The sequence below is a fragment of the Bos indicus genome, chromosome 4 (assembly GCF_029378745.1).
Source record: "Bos indicus isolate NIAB-ARS_2022 breed Sahiwal x Tharparkar chromosome 4, NIAB-ARS_B.indTharparkar_mat_pri_1.0, whole genome shotgun sequence".
In the NCBI taxonomy this organism is placed as follows: domain Eukaryota; kingdom Metazoa; phylum Chordata; class Mammalia; order Artiodactyla; family Bovidae; genus Bos; species Bos indicus.
The window spans coordinates 118835188-118855427 of NC_091763.1; the positions used below are offsets into that span (position 1 = coordinate 118835188).

The 20240-nt window shown below is 57.6% G+C and overlaps 1 protein-coding gene across 2 annotated transcripts in view; it reads left to right on the forward strand.

The window, feature by feature from the left end:
- UBE3C (ubiquitin protein ligase E3C) overlaps positions 1-4861 on the forward strand; it is a 115269-nt gene extending 110408 nt beyond the window's left edge. For both annotated transcript variants that reach the window (XM_070788501.1, XM_070788500.1), the window contains exon 23: positions 3275-4861. In XM_070788501.1, coding sequence (XP_070644602.1) covers positions 3275-3445 — 171 coding nt within the window. In that variant the 3' untranslated portion in view covers positions 3446-4861. The remainder of the gene's footprint in view (positions 1-3274) is intronic.
- Positions 4862-20240: the final 15379 nt, after the last annotated feature.

Sequence of the window (20240 nt, forward strand, 5' to 3'; positions counted from 1 at the left end):
CTTGTAGTGAAGTCTGGAAATCTTGCTGTGTAGGAGGGATTTAAAGAGCAGGAAGAATGCAGATGAAATGTGCCCAGTGGCTCATATAAATGGAGTTAATATAAAAAGCTTTCCATCGATCAGAAGTTTTTATTGTCTAGTGATACAGTCACATGAGTTAAATTCTTATGTATTAAGATTTTAGTATGATTAGATAATTTTGTGAGTAACATTTATAAGGAAAGACAAAGCTTATAGTTTTAGACAAAGCTTATAGTCTTCCAGTTTCAAAAACCACACTAAACCTGGAAGAAAACTGAGTGTGGTTTCAGGAAGGGAGGTTTGGAGGACCTGCTGCATCAGAGAGCTGAGTGGAAGGCCTTCGCTTCGGTAGAAATGGGGAGTCTGGCTTGAAGAGTCTGGATGGTCTGGCCAGTGGAGGAGCCGGTTGGCGTGTCGCAGGTTTGGGGGTGGGAAAGCTGAGGGACTTGCATTAGCATTTCAAGTCCCGAGTAGAATTGCGGTTAAAATTCTCTGGTCACCTGTTGATGATCCCGTATAATCATAACTGAGTTATCATTATACCATGAAAAGTGATTTTTTGAAAGCCATGAAATAGTCGTCCTATTTCAGGGGTTTTTTCAGTGTGAGGTTAATTCAAGCGTTTTCCGGCGCTTCTGACATCATCCTTAGACTCCGATCTGGGGAAAGCGCTGTGAGGCATGTGCTCCGGTTGGCTCAGGGTGCCTGCTGGCGGGGCGGCGGACTCAGACTCGAAAGCAGAGGATGCATCCTGGCTGAGGCGCCCTCAGCAGCCCGGGTGGCCGCATGTGACCTGGAAGAAGAGCAGAATCTGCTGAAGCTAATTAAAGCTTAATATGCTTAATGAATGTGACTGTTACAGACACAGAAATCATTAAAGTGCTGTAGAAAATTGTTCAGTTGCCATCAGGCCTCATAATAAATTGATGATTTTTCTCACTCTGAATTAATGCAAATTCCCGTTGTACTCTGCTTAATTATGCACAGAATGGTGCCCTTGACTCAGATTTCAATGAAGAACTTCATTTTTTAGGTTCTGAGACTCCAAGTAGGAAATTTAATTAGCATTATGAAAGAAACAGTAAAATGTGGCATGTGTCTGCAAAACGTATTTCAGACTTTACATTGAACACTGTGTGTACAGCGATCCTTCTGTTTCAGAAATGTGTTTTTAATACATTCAAGCATTTGAGAAAATTGTTTCCCTCAACATCTTCAGAGTGCTAAGTAATAAATGTAACAAATATTCTTTCTGTTCCTCTTTTGGTTTCTATTGAAACATCTTAAGCGGCATTTAAAGTGGCACATGAATTATAATTAGGGGAAAGACAGTGGTTCTAGCACCCGTTGCCTGCTACGGAGCTCGCTGAGATGCGGTTTCTGTTTGCCAGCGGAGCAGCACACAGAGATGGAGCAGAGCAGTGTGTGGGCCGCGCTCACGCTCAGCGCTGCCCACGTCGTCAAGTGTGTGCTGCACTCGGCATGCAGGTGACAGAGCCCAGGTGAGGCATGCTCTCGGCTGCTCAGGCGCCCGTGGTGTGACCGGTGCTCTGAGTCCCCGTCTGGGCAGGAGCGGCACTCCAGTCTTGTTCTGTTTTCCTCGACAGTGGTTAGTAGGTAATTATTTTTTATGCTAGTCATGTTTTTCCTTGTAACAAAATTAATGTTTTCATTATAGAAAGTTGAGAGTTGTGGTTAGTTATGAGAGAAAACAATCCCTGTGACTGCTCTGCCTGGCCCCGCCGTGGGCGTCCTGGCGCCAAGGAGCTGCACCGCCCCTGTGCAAGGTCCCCGCCCAGACCATCCTTCACTGGCCTTAAAACGCCCGTGTTCCGATGTATCCTTTCTTCCTTTCTTAGCTGATTTCTCTATTAAAAAAAAACTTTTTTCTCATCAGCTCTTAGGTTGCCCTGAGGACTGCTGTTACAGAAAAGATGGAGTAAATCTTGACTGTTCCTCATTTACCAGTTATTGAGGGGGATAGCTTGCGTTCTAAGGACAGCTAGTACATTTCCGTTTTCCTGTCATTCTCAACCTCTAGCGTTTGCTGTGTTTCAGTCCATGGCACCCCCTCCCTTTGATCTTCCGTGTCCCACCTGCGAGTGGGCAGTGGGCTCTGGGTCTGTCTGTAAATAGGACCCAAGCCGCTGTGGGTGGCTTCTTGCTTCCTGCTGTGAAAGGATGGTGACTCTTGCTTGACATCTCCTGGCCAGTGTCTGGATCACATGTTTTCCAAGAGGCCCTGGTTCCTGTCCTGGAGGCCAGGTTGGTAGAGGGCAGGGCTGGGCCCTCGGGCTGCTCGTCGCCAGAGGTCAGTGTGTCCAGGCCTTGCCAGTGCACAGAGCTGGGACATGGGCGCTGTCTTCTTGAGAGAAAAATTCATCAATGCTCACACTACTTTTTCCAACTGACATTCAGGTGTGTGAGGTTTTTATTTCTTTGATTTTATGTTTGGATCTCTTTTTACCAGTGATTAATCTTGGCTCTTATTATTAATAGTTCATTTGCTTGCTCTGGTAAATTCTAGGATCTTACAGTAAGTTATATGTAATTCTCATGTAGTAGTTACATGTAACACTACAGCGATTCTAGCACAACAGCACCAGTAATTTACTGTGACATTTCTGAAAACCATTTAAGATTTCTCCCCCTGCCTTTTTTTTCTGGCCACGCCACATGGGATCTTGATTCCCCACCTAGAGTTTGAACCCCCGTCCCCTTCATTGGGAGCTCGTGCCTTAACCACTGGCCCACCAGGACACTCCCCGTGGTTCTAAGACACTGGGAGCACCGCCCTCTGTGAGTGTGCCCCCAGCACCCAGCGTCCCGTGTTGAGAGGGGCCGCCCTTTCTCCTTGACTGACACTGCCGCCTCGCCCTGCTCCCGGGTCCCTTTGTGGTTCACTTGGAGAGGGCCCTTCCCATGTTTTCAGCAAAGAGGCTTATTTATGCATTCAGCTCTTCACCCTGTACCTTTTAAAATTTTAAACTAATTTTTAAAAGGCAAAAAAACAAAAGCTTTAGAGGCCTTTCCACCAGAAGGACTCTGTGCCCCATGTGCTCACGCTGTTCTGTCCTTTTTGATGCCTGAAGCCCAGACACAGTATCGGGTAGAAATTTGGAGCAGGTTTGAGGGCAGTGAAAGAGTGGGTGTCCCCGTGGGGACAGGTGAGAACAGCCGCCGCATCTGCCCGAGTCTGAAAGGCTCCCTGCAGGCCGTGCCTGGTGACCGCCGTGTGCCCGCTGTCTTGCAGGAGCTGTACCCCGCGTTCTGCATCCACAACGGGGGCTCCGACCTGGAGCGGCTGCCCACAGCCAGCACCTGCATGAACCTGCTGAAGCTCCCCGAGTTCCAGGACGAGGCGCTGCTGCGGAGCAAGCTCCTCTACGCCATCGAGTGTGCCGCGGGCTTCGAGCTGAGCTGACCCCAGGGTGGCCGTGGCCCACCCTCTGCGGAGATGGCCTGGCCTCCGTGCGCCCCCAGCCAGCAGGGCGCTCGCGCTGGACTCCTAGCTCTCCCGGGTCCCTCCCCGCCACCCCTTCCTGCATTTTTAAGTGATTTATTAAGTTGTGCTCACGTATTTAGATGGACGTTGCTTTTCAAATAACTTAAAATAACAAATGTTACATGCCACGTGGCTAACATAGTAATTTTGCCAAGAAGAGCACAGTTTTAAGACTGGTGGCAACTCAGTGAAATTAACCAAAGATGAAGTTTTGGCTCTGCTGCAGATGAGCCCCCCAAGCTGGCGACCCGGCGCCTGGGGAGGGGGGCCACTGCTCCGACCCAGCTCCCATCTGCAGAGACTCGGGCCTCTGGGGAGACGTGGGCCACTGCTTCTCGTGTGGTTGAATTGTTTACAAGCCTCATTGTTAAAACTACAGGCTTTTTTTTTTTTCCTGCTGCCTTTTCCCAAAGTGGTTAGGTTGGAAAATAGATAACAATGGTAATATTTTATTTGTGTTTTTTAAGCCATCTCCCCAGAACGGGACTAGCATGCTTGTTTCCAATCTGCCGCTGACCTGCATCGTAATGGTTTGGACATTCCTGTGTGTGGGTGTGTGTGAGGCGGGTCCTTCACTCTCTTCCTTTCTGTCTCCACCTCGTGCCTGGAGAGCTTTCGGGGTGTTGGGGGGGGGGCTCTGTCCTGCTCCTGTGCGTGTGCGACCCGCGTGAGCGATGCTTTGGGAGGAGGCCCGCAGCCCCTCCCGAGTCACTTGAACCAAAGTGGCGCTGCGCCTTTGCACTGCGGCCCGGCCCCGCCCCCTCCTTCCGGGTGCTGCCGGGCGGGGCGCGCGCCGCGGCGGGGCGGGGCGGGCGGTCCTCTCGGGATTTGGCACTTTATCAGGACCTGGCGAGAGGAGCGCCTGAGAGCGTCGCCGGAGGACGCGGGTGCTGGCCGGTGTTCGCTGTCACTGGAGCTCTGGGCTGGCGTGGGGGACGGGCCACAATTAGCAATATCCTTTTAAATGTGGGGGAGCCGAATGACACTTTTAAGACAATGACCATTATCAAAACAAAATGTATAATTTCTTAATTTGAAGAATAAATTAAGTGTTTAAATGCTATTTGTAGCCTTGATATGCAGAAATAAATAATTAGGGTTTGTCCTTGGTTTTATTTTTTTATTTTAGGTCGTATTATGTTGGATGTTCTATGTCTTCTTTACGTATTAATTGACTTGTATATTATCAGTATTTCGGAAATGGAATATCTGGGACTGAAGAGAAATGGGCAGTTACTCTTCCTTGGATTTTCTTCTTCGGCTAATCTGAGCTTATTTATTTATTTGTATGTTCCAATGGCTAAATACTTACATTAAATTTTTTTCCCAAGTTTGTGTTGGACTCATACCCCACATCATTGTGATTGGTTCTGTTCTGCCCTAGTAAAGCCACGGCTTCTAAACATCACTTTATCGCATTGTTTAAATGTCATCAGTGGAGACAGGGTAATAACAGGCTGTGGTTCAGAATCTGATACACCAGACGGTGACGCCTGGCGTCTGAAATGTCCCAAGCGAGGCTTCGAGAAGGCTGACCTGCAGCAGCCCCTCCAGCTAAGGCCCTGGGAGAGCCAGGCTCGCCAGGGACAGCTGCCACCTTGCCGGGTCCCCGAGGGCTTAGCGTTACATTACTGAGAAGAAGCGCTCGAGTAAGGTTCGCCCTTGTCCATCATCCTGTCTGCCGTTTCCTGGTCGTCCTGGCTTCCTGCTTCGTGCTGGTGTGTCTGTGCTCGTGCCCGGGAGAACAGCTGAAGGCCTACCGTGATGCAGAAAGATAGAAGCTGAGGCTAGTGTTCCGCTGGTGTCTCAGTCACCTGTCCCGAGTCCCTCCGCTTCAGGTCTGAAAGGCTTTCAGTAGCGAAGTGAAGGGTGTCCCGGATCACACAGCCTCGTCTGCCACACACAACAGCAGACGTCCCTGGAGTTTGTCCTGGGAGGAGTTAACGTCCACTCCCCAAACGGTGAGTCGCTGAGCCCACTGTGGGCTTCCAAAGGCTCCTTCCCAGCGTCGCAGTGGTGGCCAGAGTGGACAACCGAGGCCGGTGACCAGCAGGCGCAGGTGGGCTGTCGGGAGAGGGCTGAGAGGAAGGAGGCAGGGCTGGCCAGGACCCCCTGGCGCCCCAGAGAGCCACGGACTGCCGGAGGCCTCTGCTTCCAGAAAACTCGCCGAGCTCTTAGGCCTGAGTACTTTGCACCTCAGCTTACCTATCTGTGAAATGGGGACAATTAAAGACCGGTCTCCCCCCACTAAGACAGACCCACTTCAGCACCTGTTTTTGGTAACCAAAAGAAATCCAACAAGGATTTGAGCTTTTACCAAGAAAAAAGGCGCAAGGTGAAGCTTGAGTTTGCTCAGCCTATCTTGCAGGGAGCATTTCAGAGGCGCGTCCACCCCACAGGGCGCGGCCCCGCCCAGCTCCTTCCTCCCTGGGGCCACACGCAGCATCTCAGCGTTGAGCCGCCACGCTGTGAACCGAGTCTGTGAGCGTCGGGCTTCATCGGTTTATCTTGTGCGTCTATGAGCAAGACGGCTCCTCCGGTGACTGCTGCTTCCCTTTAGGCCTCTGCGACTCAGGAAGGGTCTCTGTTGGAGAGCGGGGGACCCTGGACTTTGTTTTCACAGGAGGGTTACACAGCTTTGATGAGGGCTGTAAATAAGCTTGTGATGTCAACGTTTATAAACACAATTATAGAACCTTGTTTAACGTAAGCAGTTTGATGTCACAGGTAGCAGACGTCACATTGTGACGTTTGTGCCTTGATTGTAACACCGTCGCCCTTAGGCAACACCATTCCCTTTTCCTCTGCGGTGACAAGCAGAAAAGTCAGCCTTCAGCGCCTCGTTTCTCCAGGTGACCCCATCTCTGGGAGCACATGGGGCTGGTGTCTGCGTCCCGCCAGCGCCCTCAGAAAGGCGGTTGGCTGGGCCCCAGCCCTGGGCACTGTGCAGGCAGGCAGGAGAGGCGAGGGGCGGGAGGCGGGGACACGGGGGCCGGCGCCTGTGAACTGAGTGTGCCGAGACATTGATGCTTTATTACCTTTCATGGATCAGATGGAAGGTCATTCGTCATGACGTGTCACATGGAGAAGAAGCTGGCCTGTCCCGACATGAGGATCTGAAGCCCCACATCCAGACAGACCTCGTGGGCCCGTCCCCCTCCCCGGGGCCCCCCAGGCTTGACCCCCTGAACCCTCAGGGGGCTGGGCCATTGTGGGAAGGGTACAGGTTAGTGCCTGGGGGTGGGGGGCGGCATGCGGCAGGATGGGGTCCTTTCAGGGTCCCTGCCCGGGGCTGTGCAGCTTGAGCCTGCCTCCCGGGGCCCAGTGCCCAAGGTCGGGGGTGGCACCAGTGGTAAAGAGTCCACTTCCCAGTGCAGGAGACGAGAGATGTGTTTGATCCCTGGGTCGGGAAGCTCTCCTGGAGGAGGAGATGGCTGCTCACTCCAGTCTTCTTGTCTGGAGAATCCCGGGGGCTACAGTCCATGGGGTCACAGAGTCGGCCGCGGCGGAGCCGCCTGGCGCGCGTGCACAGACATTGTACCTGTCGCCCCGGGAGAGCGGAGCCCACAGCCTGGGCAGGGCCGGGCCAGAGCTGCGGCTGCTGAGTGCCAGGGTAGGAGCCTCACACATGCTGCGCTTTGGGGATGATGCCAGGCACCCAGGACGTGGAGGCGGCACTGTGGTGCCTGGCGGGCACAGGCCTGCCCGGCTGCCTCTCCACCCTTCGGCCCGCCTTGCCCTGGGACCCCACACCCGCTGAGCCCTCTCCCCGTGCAGCCGGCAGGGGGCGCTGGGGCTGCACACAGCACACCCAGACCCAGATCTGTGTATGTGCACACTTGTACACACACACACACACACACACACACACACGAGGGGAGGGTTCCTGAGGTGAGGGGACCCTCAGCCCAGCATGTAAGCACGCAGGACTGATGGGACAGACCAGGGGACGGGTGAGGGGGGCAGTCACACCAGGGGACAGACCAGGGCAGCCTGGCCTCCCCGCACCCGCGCCTCCATGCCCTGTGGACGGGCCCCCCTGCGCGCGCTGGCCCTGCCCTGGCTGCCACTTCACCCCATTTGGGACACGATGCCCTCTGGGGCCGCCCAGCCCACCACAGGCAGCCCAGCCCCCTGCAGGAGGGGTGCAGTGTCAGCCACTGGGTCCCCGGGAGGCCCCGCCCTGCTGTGCTCTGGTGTCCTTCCTGCTCTGCCGGCAGGTGGTTTTCGGGTTTAAGTCTTTTCTCAGCCCCTCCCTCTGCTGGGCGTGTTTTCCGGGTGGCCCAGGGCCCAGCACTCAGGGCGGGCTCCTCAGGGACCCCGCCTTCCCACCCAACGCCACGTCCCTCCCTCGTCGTCCCTGGCGATTTTAGCTGCTGCTTTTGTTCAGAGTTGCACGTGCACGCAGTACGAAGAGTCTGTTGATTCTTTAATTTGATAAAAATACGAAGAGAGCTCCCCGACCCCACCCACGGCCGCCTGAACCCCACTCTGCACGCTGCCTGGCACAGGTGGACGTGCAGGACTCGCTTAGGTCTGACGCCAGCTGAGCAGCTAGAAGGACAAGTGCCATTCGAGACTGCGGGCCACACCGGCCCGGAAGGCCTTGTCGCCCGTCTCAGCCAGGGGCCTTCCTCCCAAGCCGCTCCGGACTCCTGGGGCATCTGCATCCCACCGTCATCGTGGCGGGCAGGTCCCCTGAAGGACCGCGTGGCGGGTGTGGAGGGAGGAGGAGACCCGGGCTCCTCTTGGGTCGGGAAGCTTCCCGGGGTCAGCTAGGCTGAAGCGTGAAACCCGAGGGTCAGGAGGCAGCTGTGCAGACTTCCGGGGGAGGGGGCGTCTGGGGGCAGCTGTTCTGAGCGTGCCACACATCTGCGGGGTAGGGGCAAAGCCAGCACGGAGAGCGGCCTCTGGCCGTCCAGGGTCTCCCTGGGGCACGGAGCCATTTGGTGACACGCTGGGCAGGGACACTGAGGTCAGCAGGCCTGTCGACCCTGGCCTGGGGCAGCTACCTGGGTCACTCAGGCGACACCCGTGCCAGCCTGGTGACTGGGCCTCCTCAGTGCTGAGGGGCTGGAAGAACACGTTTCCAGCCCAGCTGCCCTGGGGGAGGTGCCTGGAGGCGGTGCTTCTTCAAGGCCCAGCTGAAGGGGCCTCCCCAGACCCCCGCTGGCCGCGGGGTCTCTGCCGTTTCGGGCACTGAGAGCCTTGCATCACAACCTGCTGGCCCCTCCCCATCTCTCCCGCTGCACCCATGGCTCTGTGTGCCCCCAGGGGACGTCAGCCACCCTCTGGGCACATTCTGGGGCGTCACGGTTGGTGGGGGCAGGGAGACCCTGGCACGAGGTGGCTGGGAGGCCCAATGGCTGTGCCCCGCCTGCTGAGCCCAGACCCTGCTTGGCCCAGGCCTCTGTGAGGAGCGGGTGGCCGAGCGAGTCCGTGGTTCCGGGACACCTGATCTTGGGCCTCTGCTCTCATCCGCCAGCCCACACCCTCCCCAGAGGCATCCACGCTCAGTTTCCATGAGCGGGAGGCGCCAGGCTGGGCTGCGGGATTTGCAGAGTACACTCAGTCTCAAGTAACTGAAGATGTAGCTTCAATTATTCACACCATCGGCAGAAGCATCGGTTGCATGAGGTGCTGCCATCTCTACAAACGCCCAACCCGCATGGAGGTGCAGGTGGCCTGCAGGGTGGGGAAGAACGTGGCTTCTCGCACCCTCTGCAGGGGCTTCCAGGCCATGCAGTGCCCGGCGCCACCTCCCAGGGCTCAGCTACCAGGACACTGACCACGGGTGAGCGGGCAGCATGGAGCACCTGGGTGCCGGTTCCCCGGGCACCAGCCACATGGGGAGGTCACAGCCGCCCCCAGAGGTCACGGCCCCCCAGTGAGGTCATGACCCCCAGAGAGGTCACAGAGCCCCCAGAGGTCATGGCCCTCCAGGGAGGTCACAGCGCCTCCAGAAGTCACAGCCCCCAAGAGAGGTCATGCCACCCCCAGGGAGGTCACGGCCCCCCCAGAGATGTCACAGCCCCCCAGGGAGGTCACGGCCCCCCAGAGAGGTCATGGCTACCCTAGAGATGTCACAGCCCCCCAGAGATGTCATGGCCCCCCAGGGAGATCACGGCTCCCCCAGAGAGGTCACAGCTGCCCCCAGAGGTCATGGCCCCCCAGGTAGATCACAGCTGCTCTCAGAGATCACAGCCCCCCCAGGGAGGTCACAGCTGCCCCCAGAGGTCACAGCCCCCCCAGGGAGGTCACGGCCCCCCAGAGAGGTCATGGCTACCCCAGAGAGGTCACAGCCCCCCAGAGAGGTCACAGCCCCTCCAGAGAGTCACAGCTGCCCCCAGAGGTCATGGCCCCCCAGGTAGATCACAGCTGCTCTCAGAGATCACAGCCCCCCCAGGGAGGTCACAGCTGCCCCCAGAGGTCACAGCTGCCCCCAGAGAGGTCATGGCTCCCCAGAGAGGTCACAGCCGCCCCCAGAGGTCACGGCCACCCAGGGAAGTCACGGCCCCCCAGAGAGGTCATGGCTACCACAGGCAGGTCACGGCCCCCCAGAGAGATCATGGCCCCCCAGGGAGGTCACAGCCGCCCCCAGAGGTCACGGCCACCCAGGGAGGTCACAGCTGCCCCCAGAGGTCATGGCCCCAGAGGGAGGTCACAGCCGTCCCCAGGCCTGCGAGCTGACGTCCAGCCGGAAGGGGTCTCAGGCCGACAGTGGACTGTGGCCCACAGCACGGGTGGGATTCCCCCTCCTGGGCCTCCTGAGTGTGCTCTGGCAGCCTGCCCAGGGAGCACAGTGGGGCCACAGGTTGGCACGGGCAGACAGTGGGCAGAGGTGCAGCCAGGGTGACCAGCTCCACTGCCAGCTTCTCCAGGTCACTGGGCATACTCAGGACCTCTTCCCGTCGCGCCGGGGCCTGGGGGAAGGAGGTGGGCCTTCTGGGGCAGAGGGCAGAGGGCAGCTGGATCCAGGTCCAGACGCTGGAACAGCCCGAGCCCAAGGTTGGGGGTCAGGACAGAGCATTCAGGTCAGGTGGACTCTGCCCTCTGCCCAGCCCAGCCCTGGGGGCAAAGGGCCAGAGAGTCTACAGACAAGAAGCGGGGTGGACACAGCACCAAGGACGGGGTGGTCCCAGGGAAGGGTCGGCCGCTCGTCACCCTCAGTAGCATGGGGGCCACCAGCTGGGCTCACCCAGCCGTGGTGCACCCCGTTGCCCCGGGGACCCCGGTGGGAGCCGAACGCCGCCCTCTGAGATGCCTCGGGGTGCCCGGGCAGCCCTCCCCGCCCCAGAGCACACTGTGCCCGCTCCGGGGCAGCCGTGACGTCTGGGGCCACTCGCCCAGAGCAATCCTCATCCCACCCCAACCGGCGTCCTGATGCCCGGCCTGTGAGCGCTCCTCAGATGTCACCCCAGGCTTCCCTACTTGGTGATGTGAATTCACACTTGCACCCACCCCGTGTGAACACGGGAGACCGCTGTGGGCGGCGCCCACCGTCCGTCCACCAGCTGTTTTCCTGGCCCTCCTGAGGGGTGCGGGGCCAGTCTGCTCTGGTCCATTGGGAGCAGGCCTGCTCAGGGTCGCTGCCCTCGCGATCTGCGCGTCTGGGGGATAAACGTGTGCTGGGGGGACTGGGCGAAGGGAAGAGCAGGCCCCAGGGTGGGGGTTGCTGCACTCGGGCCTGCCCTCAGTGCTCCGGGCCGAGGCCCCTGCGTGGGCACCCCCGTGGCGGCCGCCCTGGGAGGCTCACTCCCTGAGCACCCTTCGGAATCCTGGTGGCCACACCCCATGTGAATCAGGGCTGCCTGGCTGGGTGGGGCTGCAGACTCCATGACCTAATGGCGTTGTCTCTAATTGTGGCTGCAGGTCTGCTGGGCACACAGGTGGGCATCGGAGCCCCGCCCAGCCCGGGAGGTGGGGGCTGTTGTTCCCAGACTGTTGGCTGCCGGCCCCCCGGGCCTGGAGTTCGAGCTACCTGTTCATGGCCGCCCCAGTCTCCCTGATGACCTCCTAGCGGGTAGGGCCCTCAGCCAGTCACTCTGCATCCCAGAGCCTCGCCCTGGGTGTGGTCAGAGTTCTTGAAGCGTTGTCGGATGAACAAGTCCTGATACAGCTGCGGAGGGCAGGGAGCAATGACCACAGGGAAAGGACCATCCCTGGGCGGGGTGTCCAGCATCCCGAATTCCTGACAGGTCTTCATTCCCAAGAGTCCAGGGCGGGAAGTCAGAACACCTGAGAATTTCCATGTCTTTAATGTTGATTGCTTAAAATGACTGAATCATTTTCCTATGATAGGTTGTGTTGAAAGGTTGAGGGCCTGGGACTTACCAGTGGGCTGGTGGTTAGTTAAGGCTCTGGGCTTCAAAGGCAGGGGGCTCGGCGTTCCATCCCTGGTCAGGGGACTAAGATCCCACATGGCACTCAATGCCCGCGCCCCCCCTCCCCCAAAAAAAAGTTTGCTGGCTTTTCTGTTTCCTTTATGTATTTACTGTTTTGGCTGCCCTGGGCTGCCACCTATGGGGTCGCACAGAGTTGGACACGACTGAAGCGACTTAGCAGCAGCAGCAGTAGCAACAGCAGGTGCCTTGTGGAATCTGAGTTCCCCAACCAGGGATTGAACCCGGGCCCTCAGCAGTGAAAGCACCGGGAAGTTCCCTTTGCTATTTTAAAAAGATATGATAATAAATGCACCGTTCTCTGTGAGTTAAAACAGCTCTGGCCATGACTTGGTAGACTCCCTTTATTGTTCTTAAAATACTGGCAACACTTCTCAGACCCTCTTCATCACCATGGATGTTTAGAGAGTTCTGTTTAAGGAGGAAAATTAAGTCTGGGACAACGTGATGAAGACCTGGACCCCCCGCCCTGAGGACGCTGCTCCTCAGCATGTCCCACAGGGTTTGAAAGGAGCGCTGGGCTGGAGTTTGTGGGCAGGAATGACTCACGGGCCTTCGGGCATCTTCCGCCCTGCCAGCGGCTCGCAGGGAGGCTGTGTGGACCTCGCCTACGTGATGCAGCCCGGTTCCAGAACCTGCCCACACCGCCATCCCCTTTCCCAGCTCTGACATGACTCCAGGGGCTTCCCCAGCTGGCAGCGTCTCTGTGTTGATTAGTAAGCTCTAATTCTTCCAGGAGAATGATCATCTGTTTTCCTGTCTTACCGATTTCTCTTGGGATTCAAAAATACAAATGAACTTCCTGAGAAGTCCTGGAAGGAAGTCCTGTGGGGAAACAGGACTCAGTCAGGCTTGGCCACTGGCTGGCCTGCCCAAGTCAGTGAGCAGGTCTCAGGCCAGCACCCTGCAGGCGGAGCAGCTTGGGCACAGCCCAGGGGCTGCAGGGGGAGGGGTGGGGGCTGCAAATGACTCTAGACTGGCCTCTAGGTCCCTCCTGGCCAGGGGCTAACAGTACTTCTCTCAGAAGTAATCAAACAAGTGGGCATTGAGACATCTATTTGGCACACGGAGAAAAGAGAGGTTCTATTCAGATTTAATTTTTGTTAAAAAACAAAAAATTTAGGCTTTATTGATATTTCATATATAGATTCACTTAAAAAAAAGAAATTTGGCTTTTCATTGTTGTTACTCAGTCACTAAATTGTATCTGACTCTGCGACGCCATGGGTTGCAGCACGCCAGGCCTCCCTGTCCATCACCATCTCCCAGAGCTTGCTCAAACTCATGTCCATTGAGTCGGTGATGCCATCCAACCATCTCATCCTCTGTCGTCCCCTTCTCCTCCTGCCTTCAATCTTTTCCAGCATCAGGGTCTCTTCCAGTGAGTCAGTTCTTCACATCAGGTGGCCAAAGTACTGGAGCTTCAGCTTCAGCAACAGTCCTTCCAATAAATATTCAGGACTAATCTCCTTTAGGATGGGACTGGTTGGATCTCCTTGAAGTCCAAGGGACTCACAAGAGTCTTCTCCAACGCCACAGTTCAAAAGCATCAATTCTTTGGCACTCAGCTTTCTTTATGGTTCAACTCTCACATCTGTTCATGACTCCTGGAAAAACCGTAGCTTTGACTATATGGACCTTTGTCAGCAAAGTGACGTCTCTGCTTTTTAATATACGGTCTAGGTTGGTCATAGCTTTTCTTCCAAGGAGCAAAAGTCTTATTTCGTGGCTGCACTCACCATCTGCGGTGACTTTCAGAGCCCAAGAAAACACTGTCACTGCTTTGATTGTCTCCCCATCTATTTGCCATGAAGTGATGGGACCAGATGCCATGATCTTCGTTTTTTGAATGTTGAGTTTTAAGCCAACTTTTTCACTCTTCTCTTTCACCTTCATCAAGAGGCTCTTTAGCTCCTCTTCACTTTTTGCCATTAGAGTAGTATCATTTGCCATCTGAGGTTGTTGATATTTCTCCCAGCAATCTTGATTCCAGCTTGTGATTCAGCCCAGCATTTTGCATGATGTGTTCTACATATAAGTTAAATAAGCAGGGTGACAATATACAGCCTTGACATACTCTTTTCACAATTTTGAACCGGTCAATTGTTCCATGTTCGGTTCTGTTGCTTCTTGACCTACATACAGATTTCTTAGGAGGCAAGTAAGGTGGTCTGGTATTCCCATCTCTTTAAGAATTTTTCACAGTTTGTTGTGATCCACACAGTCAAAAAGCTTTAGTGCACTCAGTGAAGCAGAAGTAGATTTTTTCTGAAATTCTCTTGCTTTTTCTGTGATCCAATGGATGTTGGGAATTTGACCTCTGGTTCCTCTGCCTTTTCTAAATCCAACTTGTAGATCTGGAATTTCTCAGTTCATGTACTGTTGAAGCCTAGGTTGAAGGATTTTGAGCATTACTTTGTTAGCATATGAAATGAGTGCAATTGTGTGATAATTTGAACATTCTTTGGCCTTGTCCGTCTTTGGTATTGGAATAAAAGCTGTGGCCAGTCCTGTGGCCACTGCTGAGTTCTCCTAATCTGCTGCTGTACTGAGTGCAGCACTGTAACAGCAGCATCTTTCAGGATTTGAAATGGCTCAGATGGAATCCCATCACCTCCACTACCTTCGTTCTTAGTGATGCTTCCTAAGGCCCACTTGACTTCGCAGTCCAGGATGTCTGGCTCTAGGTGAGTGATCACACCATCATGGTTATCCGGGTCATTAAGACCTTTTTTGTAGTTTTTCTGTGTATTCTTGCCACCTCTTCTTAATCTCTTCTGCTTCTGTTAGGTCCTTGCCATTTCTCCTTTATTGTACCCAAACTTGCATGGTATCTCCAATATTCTTGAAGAGATCTCTAGTCTTCCCCGTTTTATTGTTTTCCTCTATTTCTTTGCACTGATCACTGAGGAAGGCTTTCCTATCTCTCCTTTTTATTCTCGAACTCTGCATTCAGTTGGGTATATTTTTCCCTTTCTCCCTTGCCTTTTGCTTTTCTTCTTTTCTCAGCCATTTGTAAGGCCTTTCCTTAGCACCTTAAGTCTTTTTTTTTTTTTTTCTCGTTGAGACACCAGGGCTCCAGAGCCCCTCTGCATGTGGGATCTAGTTCCCAGGTCAAGGATCAAACCTGAGTCCCTGTCCTGGAAGGCAGATTCTCAACCACTGGACCAGGGGTGTCCAGAATGTTAGGTCTTAATTTGGGGACAACACTTAACTTTCAAAGTTGACAGCAAGGGAGGCCGACCTGTTCCAAGCTTGATGGGGCCTCACGAGGCGGAGGTTTTACAGACACACATCACTGTGCACACACACATTTGTCCATCGGGGTGTCCAGTCGTAGAGGCCTGAAGTCCACGGCCCAGACCAGGAGCAGCAGAGCCTGTCACCCACAGGTCCCTGAGAGAGCCGGGGCTGGGGCCCGGTCCCTGTGCCTGGCCCTGGCCGGCTCTGGTGTGGGGTCCCCAGGCTGCTGTTCAGTCGTTCAGTTATGTCCGACTCATGGCCACCCTGTGGACTGCAGCCCGCCAGGCCTCCCTGTCCATCACCGTCTCCCAGGGTGGGGTCACCAACTGAGGCAGGCAGGGGCTCAGGCAGGGCTGACAAAGAGGAAAGAAGCTTGCCGTGAGACCCCAGCGTCAGCGGGAGTTCATTTCCCTGAGGCGGAGAAAGGGCTTCTTGTTTGCGGCCTCCTCCCCCACACGCCCCTTGTAGGAGGAGAGGACAGAGCTCACCCAAGTGACCAGGGCAGGCGCTCGGGCTGGCGGTGGGGCCTGAGGTCTCGTCTGAGCTTTGCCCCCAGCGAGTCCCTATCTGTTACCAAGGCGGGGGCTGTCCCAGCACCCGCGTCCCTCCTCAGAAGACGGAAACCCCAGGCCGGAGCCCGCCCCCGACGCCCCCGAGGGCTAAGCGGTACACTGAGGAGAATTGTAGATTTTTGCTGGGCCACCGCCTGGAGGGGACGGCCGGGAGCCCGGCCCATGGAGCGGTCAGTGCCGGCCGCACAGAGACCCAGAGAGGACGCGGTCCCGGGTCCCAGGACGGCCCCGGATGCCACCCGAGGAAGCAGGCCCGTCCCAGCCCCAGAGCGCGGGACAGGCATCTTGAGAGGCCCGCTTGTCCTGCCTGAGGCTCCTCACACGCAGGCCTTTCTCTGGGGACCCGGGGCCTCCTGCCAGGCCACTCCCGCCCCGCTGGCTGGGGGAGAGCCGCTCCTGCCGCTCCCAGACCTGCCCCGGCCCTGAATGGCCGCTCTGTCTGCCTGAGGCAGAGACGGCGCCTGGACAGCAGCCGGGCCGGAGGGGCGGGAAGGGTGGTGGGCGGGGCCTGGAGGGGCGTGAAGGGTGGTGGGCGGGGCCCGGAGGGGCGGGAAGGGTGGTGGGCGGGGCCCGGAGGGGCGGGAAGGGTGGTGGGCGGGGCCTGGAGGGGCGGGAAGGGTGGTGGGCGGGGCCTGGAGGGGCGTGAAGGGTGGTGGGCGGGGCCTGGAGGAGTGTGGGGCGGGGTCTGGAGGAGGGGCGGGCCGGGCCAGCGGGACGGAAGGGGGCTGAGAAAAGTGAGGGGCCATCTGCCCGCGGGGCGGGAGCAGGGCCGGGCGGGGCCCCAGGCGTCCCGGAGTTGGGGCGGGAGGCGGGCGGGCGCACAGCCGGGCAGGCCAGGGAGGTTCGGGGCGTGCCCCCTGCAGAACCGGCCTTGAGTCCACCACAGCCTGACCGGGCTCCCTGCCCACAGCCCTCACCCACCTGAGGCCTCCAAGCCTCCCAGAGGAAATGCAAATATTCCCGGAACCAAGGCGAGCATCCAGGGCAGCCGGTCACCTGGTACGCTTGCGGCCTGGAGGGCGGACGAGGACAGGGTCAGGCGCGCCCTGGGCGCCCCTGAATGAGGAGCGGCCCGGGAGGTGCGGTGGAAAGGCCAGGCCCGACCTCCGGCCTCCCAGTGGGCGCAGGGCCCTGGCAGCAGGGCCTTAGCCCTGAGGACCGTCTGCACATCTGTCTGTCTGTCAGTTTGTCGGCCTGTCCACGCGTCCGTCTGTCCACCCTTCCTTCTGCTCTGGGATGGGGATGGGAGAGGGGCCGTGGGTGCCACTGCCAGGCGCTCAGAGCGGCTGAGTGACAGTCACCTGCTGTGTCGTCCCTCGTGGTCACCTCGCATATGCTTGGAGCCCAGCAGTGCAATCTCTGCAGCGTCTGGGGGAGGCCTCCTCCTCGGGTGCCCGGCTGGAGGAGAAGGGGAGCCAGCAGGGCCTGTCCTGGGTGGAGAGAGCCCCAGGGGGACAGTCTAAGCAGATTCCCGGGGTGTTCAGCCTCAGCGGGGGAGGGAATCCTGACTCTGCCTCGAGGTGAACCCTGGGGACAGACGCTCAGTGAGAGAAGCCAGAGGCAAACAAAAATAGTCTGGTTCCAGTTGTACGTGGTCCTGGGGTCGGCAGATTCCTAGAGACAGACAGAAGGCGGGGCCTGGGGATGCGGGTGCGGGAGGCAGGGGTGTCACGCTTGATGCGGACAGTTTCAGAAATTCTGCAGCGACCGTGGTTGCACAGCCACGTGACCCAGGGCCTTCCCTGGGGGTCCAGTGGCTGAGACTCCATGCCCCCAGGGCAGGGGGCCCCGGGTTCGATCCCTGGTCAGGGAGCTAGACCCCACATGACACAACAAAGACCCAGGACAATAAGTGACGTGACCCTGAACTGTGCACCCAAGACTGGTGCCAGCGGTGGACTTCACGGCATATTTTTGCTACAATCCACAAAAGAAAAGGAATCCCAAAGTGAAGGTAAAGACACATCAGCAGGCAAGAGAAGAGAAGGGCAGGAAGCAGGAAGCAGCTCCGGGGAACCTGCCGGAGCAGGTCTGCCTCTCCCAGCTGGCCTCCCGGAGGCTCCCTGGGCAGGCGTCTGAGGTTGGCGTGGCCCGTAGATAAGGGTCAGACAGTGACTGCCTCGGGGTGGAGGACTCATTCGTGCTGCTTGAATATTTACCGTGGGCCAGCGTTCACACTGCGATTTAAAACGCTGGTTTTAAAGGGACTTAGAGCATCCCCAGGTGGCCCAGAGGCTACGACACCTCACTGCCGAGGTAGGGGACGCAGGTTTGGCCCCTGGTCAGGGAGCTAACAAGTCACATTCCATGCAGCTAAGTAAAAAAGAGGGTTTCCCTAGTGGCTCAGCTGGTAAAGAATCAGCCTGCAAAGCAGGAGACCTGGGTTCAGTCCCTGGGTTGGAAAGATCCCCTGGAGGAGGACATGGCTACCCACTCCAGTATTCTTGCCTGGAGAATCCCATGGACAGAGGAGCCTGGTGGGCTACAGTCTGTGGGGTCACAGAGTCAGACACGACTGAGCGACTAACACTTCCACTTTCACTTTCAAACCGAAGACACACCTAAGGGTAAAGGTTAAGGTGCCGGTTGTTACAGCTCAAACGTCTTCTTTGTCCCCAGACCTTCAGTGAAGGGTGACGGGAGCTCACCATGACCCCGTGTGAGCGTGCAGGGAGCATGCGTGTACAGGAATGGGAGTGTGCACACCTGTGTGCCAGTGTGTGTGTGCCTGTGGCACCACTGGCCCCAGCAGGCCTGGAGAACCATCCACGGGGCACGGGACACTCACACGCCTGTAAGTTGGGCAACTTCCCCTCGCTGTGGCCCCAGAGCCTGGACCCTCCATGCCAGCTCTGCAGGGGGCTGGGCCTCAGCCAAGGGGCACCGGGCCACGGGCAGGAGGGGCTGGGAGGCCCGTGGTCAAGGCAACGGAGGCCAGGCCGCAGCTCCGGCCCCAGTGAGCGTTGGGCGAGGCTGGGATCTGCAGGCTCAGCCCTGGGTGCAGATGGCAGGGTGGGGCTGCCCAATGGCCAACCCCATGGCAGGCCCCGGAAAGCCCCGGGCCTGCGTCCCCACAAGCGGGAGGGTCAGCATGTGCCCGCAGCGTGGCCGTGCCAGCCGTCAGCAAGTGAACCTGAAGGAAGGCAGGAAGGGGTGCCTATCTTATCAGGACTGCCTGGCCCAGCCTCCCCTGCGCCTGTCTCAGGCCAAGTGCCCCCAGGACCATCTGGGCACAGTCGGCTGTGACCTCCACTAGAAAGCCTGCCGGAACCTTCTGGAAACGTTCTGATCCGCGGTGGAGCTGGGCCAGGTGAGCGCACTGCTGCCTGGGCTCTGAGGGTGCGCGAGCCCTTCCCGGGGCAGGACCTTCATACCCCGGATGCAGAAGTGATAGGAGTCCATCTCCTGAGGGGTGTCCGTCCAGCCCCCTCTTTTAGGGGTGCAGGTGTTTCGGTGCAAAAGGCAAAAATGTCAGAGAAGCAAAGCTGAGTCATGCATCCCAATGCAAGCACCTCACCGGAAACTGAAACTGTCAGTCGCTGTGGACTGTGGCCCGCCCCCGTGGACTGTGGCCCACCAGGCCCCGCTGTCCGTGGGACTCTCCAGGCCAGAGTACTGGAGTGGGGTGCCATGCCCTCCTCCAGGGGATCTTCCCAACCCAGCGATCGAACCCGGGTCTCCTGCATGGCAGGCAGATTCTTTACCGTCTGAGCCACCAGGGAAGCCCTCTCCCACCCAATCACCAGCCTAAAAACTGTCTACGGTGCCGTGTGAGTCCGTCAGCCCTCCCCTCCACCCAGCCCCCATCGTCGCGTCCCAGGCTTATTCATCACCTGTCCATTCGAAGGCCGCCTCTTGGGCGTCTGGGTGCAGGCGGCCCACACCGGCTGCAGGACACGGGGCAGACGAAGCCCTGACCTCAGCGTGGGCCCTGAGTCCACGTTCCACAAGCAGGGTTTCAGTGAGAGCTCTGAACAGTGCCGCGAAGGATGCCCACGGTCCCAGCCCAGCTGGACAGAGGCCGAGCCCACCCCCTGACCCCGGGTGCAGTGCAGAAGGCTGCAGTGTTTGGTGCAGGGCCCACCGAGGAGCCGGGGATCCAGAAGACGCAAACTCCTAGAAGGCCCTCAGGGGAGGGGTTTTGAAGGCATCGTCTAGGGTGAGGGTTGTAGCTCACACACTTCCTTCTGCCTGGCTGGGGTGAGGGGACAGGTTGGTGCTCCAGGAACCTCGGGCATCAACCATCTGGGGTCCCGTGCCTGTGGTCAGTGGTGGTCACGGTCGGAGGCGTGCCTCAGTCTGTCGCGCAGGCTCCCTGAGGAGGACCTAGGACTCTGTGCTGAACCGTCCTTGCTTGCCTTGCTTGACTGTCTTTCCTTTGTCCCCGTTCCGTTCCCTCACGCCCCTGACTGGTCACTGCATGAATCCACTCTCTGGAACTCAGGGAGGGCTTCGGAGCCCAAAGCCTTTCTCCACAAACAAGAAACAGGACAAACA